General features: G+C 34.2%; 1 protein-coding gene across 1 annotated transcript; it reads right to left on the bottom strand.

Moving 5' to 3' along the window:
- Positions 1 to 5,606: 5,606 nt before the first annotated feature.
- Positions 5,607 to 8,592, bottom strand: LOC100377400 (uncharacterized protein KIAA1143 homolog). The gene is made up of 3 exons (XM_006824677.3): positions 8,385 to 8,592; positions 7,218 to 7,380; positions 5,607 to 6,238 (listed from the first exon to the last, which is right to left on the bottom strand). The coding sequence occupies exons 1-3, from the start codon at positions 8,490 to 8,492 to the stop codon at positions 6,054 to 6,056; spliced, it is 456 nt and encodes a 151-aa protein (XP_006824740.1). The 5' UTR covers positions 8,493 to 8,592; the 3' UTR covers positions 5,607 to 6,053.
- Positions 8,593 to 8,650: the final 58 nt, after the last annotated feature.

The following is an 8,650-nucleotide window of genomic DNA, read 5'->3' as shown; positions in this document are numbered from 1 at the left end:
GCATATTGAATTCCATTCATGTCTGTACATTAATTTCCCTTTTACTAACAGAAATACAATCTCTAATGAATTTTGCAGCTCTATACATCCGTTGTTTTGTCCGTTGCTGGGAAATAAGATAGATAAGCTAATATTCTTATCATATCTCGCTAAATTTTTTTTTTTTTTTGCATCGTGAATACATTTTATTACACACACCTAAGACAACTAATAATAGTTTCTACTATAAAGGTACAACCAGTTACCTATTTCTCATTTCACTGCAATGTTTGGCTACAAGGCAGACTTTCTTCCTTTCACAGTATATTTGGCTTTCTTTGTTATAATTTTTATTCTTTTAGTGTAAGTTTTATAGTATGATTGTAGAAGTTTATTCACATGGATGTATTTACCCCAAGCTAGGGGAAACTTTGGTTATGGTGGCTGTGCTGGCATGTAGCCACAAGCCTACCTGTTTAACAAGTCATTGTGCATGCCAGTGGTCTAGTAGTCCCCGTTGGAATTAAAGAAATATTATTCATGCTAGAAATAAAGTTGCGGACCAAAAGTATAGTTAGTAATTTAGAGTGAATAAATGGCTGGTCTAGTACAAATAGTAATTAGATGTTTGGGCTCGTGTAGTATGGTCAAAAAGCAAAATTGCGGGCGGTCAACCATCTTTGATCCGATTGTGAAAATAATTGTCATGGACATGTATAATTTGAAGACAGACATGTTAACAATACATTTTGGGAAAAAAACAAGATGGTCAAGTTGATTATTTTGAATTCGAACACTAAATAAATCATCAAGGACATGTATCTCAACATAAACAATGTTTGTATCAAATTTGAATAGAAAACGACAAATCCTGTTACAGAAACGAATTTAAAAAAAAAACACACAAGAAGGATGCCAGTCGGCCATCTTTTGTCTGATTATGAAACAAACTGATATCAACATGTATTTCTATATTTATGATGTATGTGCCAAAAATGAATGAAAATGGTCTAAAAACCTTAGTCTAAAGTCGCCTATCTTTAATCCGATTGTAACACATTTTAGTGGACATGTAATCTAAAACGTACCATTCATGTGAATCTTACTTATACATACTTATAACAAAAACTGGGAAAGGCATACATAAAATACCACATTTTCAAAAAATCAAAGTGGCTGCCAGTCAAATGATTTCAGTTGTGAACGCCTGGTGCAGTACGATATCCGCCATGTTTTTCCATATACGAGATAGAAATGTGTTTTTTGATCTGGTAACTCGTGTGGTTAATTAACCAATCAAAATGTTGTATTGTGCCAACGTGTTCAAATTATAATAGTTCAATTCATTTATATATGTTAATGACAGTTATGCGACACGGAAGAAATTTGCCGATGTTGCAGTACGATCTTTTGGCTTTGATTTTGATGGGAAAACGGCCAGATTTTTTTTTAAATCAAAAAATCAGTTAATTTTCGAATGTTAAACTGAGCATTGAAGAATATTTGTTTATATTTTGTCACCGTGATAACACGCCAGCCACAATAAACCATACTCAGACTCTTGATAGGCGTCAATGACTGCGGGAAAAACATAAACTGAATTAGAATTAAATTTAGAGGTCAGGAAGATTGAAATGTTCGAAAATGACGCCTAAATTAGAGATTTTACTAAAAATGAGTTAACGAGCCCGACAGAGTCGAATGCGAAATCCGTACGAATGTTTACCTCCCATACAATACTTTCTTTTTTTAGGACACAATGTGAAAAACGATTGTCGTGTGCGCATCCATAATATTTGCAGATCTGCATCTTTCTGGAACACAGCTTTGTACAGGACCCGTGAATAAATCCAATGGTTTCCACGTAGTTTGCTGGCAACTAGCAAAAATCGTGACTTCCCAGAAAGTTTTTTGAGTGAATACCCTTATGTTGTCATGGATTAATCAGAAGACATTACGTAACGGCGCTACACTTAAATTGTCAGTCATAGCCGCGTGAGGGCGTTTTTATTTAGAACAATGGCGATTTACGTAGCCTTTGGGGAGGCATGTATTAAAACCCTTCGAATTCGACATGCACACCACAATTTTCAACAACGAAGATATTTTAATTAACAGCACATACACATAATATTAGGCAACTACAAAAAAATGACATTGACCTTCCCTTCTTCCTCCAGTAGGTTGTTTTGAGTTACTAAATACATTCAAACCGTTGTGAATTTTTATTGGGGACATGAATTCATTAATTTACGACGTTTTTAAAATTTCTCGGCGATAGCTACGTGAAATGGAACCAAAAAGATATCGGCAAGATTCAAGGAACGACAGCGACAACCACCAAAACGTAATTGAAGACAAATAAACATGTGAAGCATAAAAACTGACCCATTGTTGACTTTTGAGGGGAATGGAAATGACTCAATTTGTGGGTGTCACAATAAGCGAGGGAGCAAATCGTTTTTATGCTTCGAAAAAGTGAAGACCTTGAACGTACTTTAGTACAACGTAATTTTTTGTTTGAATACCTAACGTTTTTAGGTTTATGTGCTACAAGTTAGCGTGCACATACCTAAGCGGTGTCTCTAAGCAAATAATTTAGCCTAGGCATTTTCCGTGCCAAAATCGCGAAACTATCCGTTTTACGCAGTGTACTAAGTCCGAATTACTGAACAAAGTAGCGGACGATTAAGCTGAAATATATTAAAACCAACACATGCCAAAAATTATATCTCAAAAGTGAATATTCGTGGTGTAATTTAAGTCTAACCGAACCGGAAGTGGGTATTTGTTACTACTATAAATATCCACAAATATTATAGTATAAGATAGTAAATATCCAACTCTAGGTGGCGCTAGACTGCACCTATATATAGAGTTCTCAGGTACACCTGCAATACAATTTAGATCATAGCTAAAGGGACATACAAAAAACAGTGATGACAATTACAAGTAATAATTACTGGCTCATATTGATTGGAACACCTCAATAAAAATGGCCACAGTCTCCATATTTGATGCTAAAATTTGAAAATGTAAAGGCAACAGAGGCAGCCTTAAATTTGTTCAAAAGGGTCTTCTTCTTACATTGTTTAAACACATTAAAATGTTTCTTCACACAAAGACGAATCACCACAGCTAATTAAAAAATCAAAATTACGTTTTCTAATCCATAATGAATCATTGAACAAAACACATAATTTTAACAATTGTATGAATTTACTGGCTTAGTCTTTTCCACGAAACGAAACGAAATGAACCGAAACGAAATAAAACTATATCAAATTTGTTAACGACATCGAAAATCGCCACGTCATGGAAATAAATAAATACGAGTAAACTATAACATGGCATGACTGCCATTTCGATTGACAAAACATGAAAATTATTAAGAGGTAACCAGTAAATTAACTAATTAAATAAGGCATCGCAATAATTAATTAAATACATAAATAAAGTCTGAACCTACTATTTCCAGCTAAACTAAAAATCTATATTGCTTACTTCTAATTAAATCATTGAAATAACGCCATAAACCAAATATTAATAGTGTTTAGAAAACTTAGGTTAGCCATGGACCAATTTATTATTTGCTGATGTATTATAATACATAAATTAAATTTAAATTTTGGAAACGTATTCTGAAAATGTCATCTAATCGACTCGTTTACAAAGCCTATAAAGAGTCTGAAAAAATGGCACAGATAGGAAAACCATGTTTTGCTTTAGCTATTAAGAAATTATTAATTAAACACAATATGCATACTGTTTGGGAGAATTGGTTTATCTCCCAAATTATCGATGAAACAACGTTGTTAATTGGAAAGAAAGAGAGAGATTTTTATTTCAAAAGTTGGAAAGATGCTTTATTTGACGATGTTCGTAGATCCCCAAACAGTAGAAATAAGTTACGAACGTTTCGCCAATTTAAAACAAATATTTTTTACGAGAATTATTTGGATATTGTTCGTGTTCCCCTGTACAGACAAGCTTTAACTAAACTCCGGTGCTCTAATCATAAGTTACACATTAAGACCGGTAGATATTATGGAACTCCAGTGGAAAATAGAACCTGCCAAATATGTATAGATGCTGTTGAAGATGAAACTCATTTTCTGGTAGTTTGTCCAGCATATAACCATATTCGAAAACCGCTTTTTGATCGAATTAACCGCATTGAACCACAATTCGAGTTCCTTTCGCCTATCCGTAAACTTACATATATTTTTTCTCAGGATAACCATGAAATCATCCAAAGTATTGCAAGATTTGTATACACAGCTTTTCAGATTAGATATAATTTGTTAGTGTGAGTTCTCTAATAGGTGAGTTATAATACTTTATTTTATTGAGGCGATTAAAGTCACGCCTGTAACTTTCGCATTGTAACCTGTTCCCCCGGGTTAGTGGGGTATATTTCTTTAGAGAAATGGAAATAAAATAATAATAATAATATAATTGTGTATTACCGGTAGCGTCTTTATCATTTTATTATTTGCATACGTGCATATATTCATTACGATTTTTGATTTATTTACTTGTGTTGACCATAGACCGGAGGGTCTATGTGTTGACTTCTTCTGGAACATTGGCTAATTAGCGAGATGGGAACAGCGCCTCCAACTGCCAGTTCAAAGTATTCTTTCAAAAATGGCTGACCGCTCACCTTTTTGATTTTATGCCCAATTTTTGTTCGTTTGTGACTCATTTTTGGTCCGTTTTTGGCTAGTTTTAAGTTATTTGGGTCGTTTGGCTAGTTTTGGGTCGTTCCATGTTTTGTCAATCGAAATGGCGGTCATGCCATGTTATAGTTACTCGTATTTATTTATTGAGCTGTCATGTTAGTTACTCGTATTTATTGAGCTGCAAACTAAATCTTGTCGAGAAATTTATTTCTATGACGTGGCGATTTTCAATGTCGTTAAAAAATGTTATATAGTTTTATTTCGTTTCATTTCGTGGAAAAGACTAAGCCGAATTTACTAGCTTGCCTGAAAATGTACAACTTTCAAATTTCTTTAAATTGGCCGCTATCAACATCCTTTGTTGTGTGAGCCATCAGTTCTGATGACAGTGCTGGTTATTGACAAGGCATACAAACTACCATTCATTTTTTTACTACGATAAGATGGTGAAATAAGTATAAAAGTTACTCCACAATTGACAAGTAAACCAGAATACAGTGGTAAAACTACGTACATTGCAACACTGAATTGCGTACAGTCGAAAAACAGATTATTCCTTGCAGATTGTGTAAAACACAGAATAGAATTGAAATGAGAGACCAACCATCAACAAGTTTTGAAAAGGATCATTTATTAAAAGTATATCCCAGTAGATCAAATATAAAATACAACATATTCAAATTTAATTAGTTAAACAACACTTCACATCACATGAAAATCTAAAATAATTTTAAGTGCTTTGATTTTGAAAAAAACATCTACCAGTAACATGGCGAATAATTTACATACAATCTTCAAAATTCTTATTACAAATAATTAGCATGTCAATAACTTTGGTTGTTTTCTTGAAAAAAATATGGCAGTCACAGATTGTATGCAAAATGTTTAACTACTATATGTTAGTTCTGAGTTTTTAAAAATCAAGAAAATCATACAAATGTGTTCACCACTTCACATTGAGTTAAGTATCAACTTAACAGTCTTTCCTGGGGTGAGTGTTGGCTAGTTTTGTTGATGGAGACCTGCCAGGACAGTCTAGAACTCTGAGTCAGTGCATTAGAGCAACGTATCGCAAGAAATGTCACATCATCAATTAACTAGTCTAATTCACGATCAGCCACTGGTGATATCAATCATGTTGTACAACTATTGTGGCAAGCAGATTTCATGCTAAACATTTTATCACTTGTTGAAGCTTTCATTTATACTGTATAAGTAACTAAAGCATGATTGACTATTAAATGTAAATCTTTTAAACTGTTCATACTTTTCAGAATTTACATCATCATAAAGTTTACACATTTGAATTGCAGTCAAGTGCAAGTTTAACAGTAAACTGAGATACTTAGTCAACATTGTTACTCAGCCAAAGACACATTGATGAGAACACTACTCAGAGTCATCATCAAATGACAACAAACTTGAATTTTTCACTTGAGTCATTTTTGTTTTTTTCTTTGTGTCTTCTTTCTCATCTGTTTTCTTTTTCTTGGATGAAGTTCCTCCTAATCCTCCTTCACTGGATTCTCTCTTTTTTGGCTTCTTGTATTTTATCTTGCCATCAATTGTTGTATCTGCAGTGGGGGAAATCAGAAGATGATTTATTGTTTGATGACCTTCTGAGCATAAAGTTAAAAACAGGTATAGAGCCAGTATGCTCTTTAAGCCAATAGGACATTGTGCTGACAAATTGTTATGCACATTTTCTGGCACACTAATGATGCAACAGAAAATGATACAGTGATCTCCAAATCATCTTACTATAGTATATAGTATAGGAATTTGTAGTTTAGTAATATGAAGTTCACATTGTATTGTAAACAAAGAGTATTGTAGGTACATAAAGCAGAAATAAAGAACATTTAGTACAAAGCATCTTCCGGTATGCAAGTCACCATACTCGTCCAACTTGAGGCTAATGCTCAACTAGCTAAAGCCCACCCCCTACTTCTGCCAAAACTTTTATTTTCAAATTTGACCATCAAGTCATGAAACCTTGTCATTGTACATCATTAGGCATTTCTGAATAATTACAGTACTATTGTGAGTATCATCAACATGAATGGGTAAACTATGCTTTGAATATGACCTGTTGATGGGCTGGAAATGGTGTTAGCAGGTACTAGTAAATACTTGTTTCAAACTCACTGGCATGTCACATTGTGACGAACATAATGCTTGACTAAGCACCCACGCTTAAAAAACATGATTTCCGGAGCCGAGTACCTTGGGTGCTAAACTCGATGATGTAAGTTTAGATGAAGAAGTTTGTAATTCACTTTCATTGCCATCCACAGGAATGATGTTTAAATCACAGAAATTAGACTTACAAAAAATGATGCACGACGTATCAACACATTGCGCTATGATTTGTTAATGAAGCTGGGTTCATCACCATACATGTATGGTAACCAACATGTTCCAGTTATCCAGTTGCCATTTCAAATGCAAAGATACATATCTTATGTGAAATTTAGAGTGAATTTGCTGAATAGTGGTATGATCTATTTGTGACTGTTATATTAGGGAGTTAACATTGAGAATTCTACTCACCATCTTTACCAAGATCTGTTAATTTCTTTCCCACAGACTTTGCATAATGCTCTGCTTCCTCCTGCGACAGATCTCCTGACTTGGTAGCCACGACTACAGGTTTCTCTTCATCCTCTTCCGGCCTATCATCATCTTCATCACTGTCAAAACTTTGCATGTGCTTCTGTAGATAGGGAGATATTTTGGATCAATATCTAAATTGAAATAGTATAGTATATATAAGTGCAGCCGAGCATGGTGGGCTGATACTTGCACTCTTTGATATACTGAATTAACATGTGCATCCTGGAAGTACACAATTATTCCTCCAAATTTGTTGCTGACTTTATCATCAAACTAATACAAATGATTTCAACAACTGTATAAAATATAATTATGTAAAACCAAAACTTATAGCTTTTTAAATTTTTCTGTTTCATGAGTTTTAACTCGTACCAGATGTTACCACTTGGGTATCAACAAAGCAAACACTAATGGCATGTTATGCAGCATAATACTACTTAATAGAGTATTGTTCGGTGTGTCATTGTTTCGGTTCTGTAAGTCATTACCATTTGAAAACAAGATGGAAACGAGAAAGACTCAAACTAAGTGTGGATTCACCAATCAATTTTCATTACCAAATAATATGAATAAGTGGACAGCTATGTTTGAAGACATCATCAAATTAGTATACATTGTACATCGCCAATAAAGAATTTATTATAGCAGGGAATTTTAACAGACATGATTTTTCGTTGATCATTTTATAAATTACAGGACACATTCTATCACAAGTAAGACAGATTTGTTGCAATTTAGTCCGACAAATGAAAAATGGGTGTCATTTTAAAAGAATTAGATCAAGTAATAGAAAGCAGAAATACCAGTACATACAATCACAAACCATATTCGATCTCGAACCAGATAATTCGCGACCATGTTTAGCATCGTCAAATAAGTTGATCTTTATAAACAAATGTTTCAGGGAAGCCAGCTGACAAGGGTCTGCCAGCTGAATGTGCATTCAGTAGCCTTTTGTTTTACAAACTTTACAATAATTATGCATTTTATAACACATACGTTGGCTGGTTGAGCCTGGTCATGCAATCGAGCATTTAAATGCCGCTTTTGCAGTTTCTTTGTTGTAACTAACTGTGCGCATGCAGACAGTGGCTTTGTTCCTACCTTAGTATTGACAGTTGGTCCTTCCTTGTAGCCGACACTCTCTTTAAATTTGGACAGGAAAGTCGGCTCGTTTGGCTTGACATATTTTATGTTACGCCTTCCAGCCATTGCATATTCAGGTGGTTGCCTGTGGATGAACGTGAAACCCAGTGTACGAAGCCCTCCAACAAAAGTCGAATAAAAACATGCAACAAACAAACGAACAAACTAATGTACGTTATTTTCAGAACGTTGGTTCGTGGTTCGTGACATATTTTTTTTTTCGC

Source organism: Saccoglossus kowalevskii, chromosome 6 (genome assembly GCF_978046115.1).
Source record: "Saccoglossus kowalevskii chromosome 6, keSacKowa6.1, whole genome shotgun sequence".
In the NCBI taxonomy this organism is placed as follows: domain Eukaryota; kingdom Metazoa; phylum Hemichordata; class Enteropneusta; family Harrimaniidae; genus Saccoglossus; species Saccoglossus kowalevskii.
The sequence above is the reverse complement of the archived record's forward strand: the minus strand, read 5'-3'. Positions and strand labels throughout refer to the sequence as shown.

Coding starts and splice junctions, on each gene's coding strand:
- LOC100377400 (XM_006824677.3), bottom strand. CDS start 8,492: ATGGCTGGAAGGCGTAACATAAAATATGTCAAGCCAAACGAGCCGACT. Junction 7,381..8,384: donor GACCAACTGTCAATACTAAG/GTAGGAACAAAG, acceptor CCCTATCTACAG/AAGCACATGCAAAGTTTTGA. Junction 6,239..7,217: donor AACAGATCTTGGTAAAGATG/GTGAGTAGAATT, acceptor CCCCCACTGCAG/ATACAACAATTGATGGCAAG.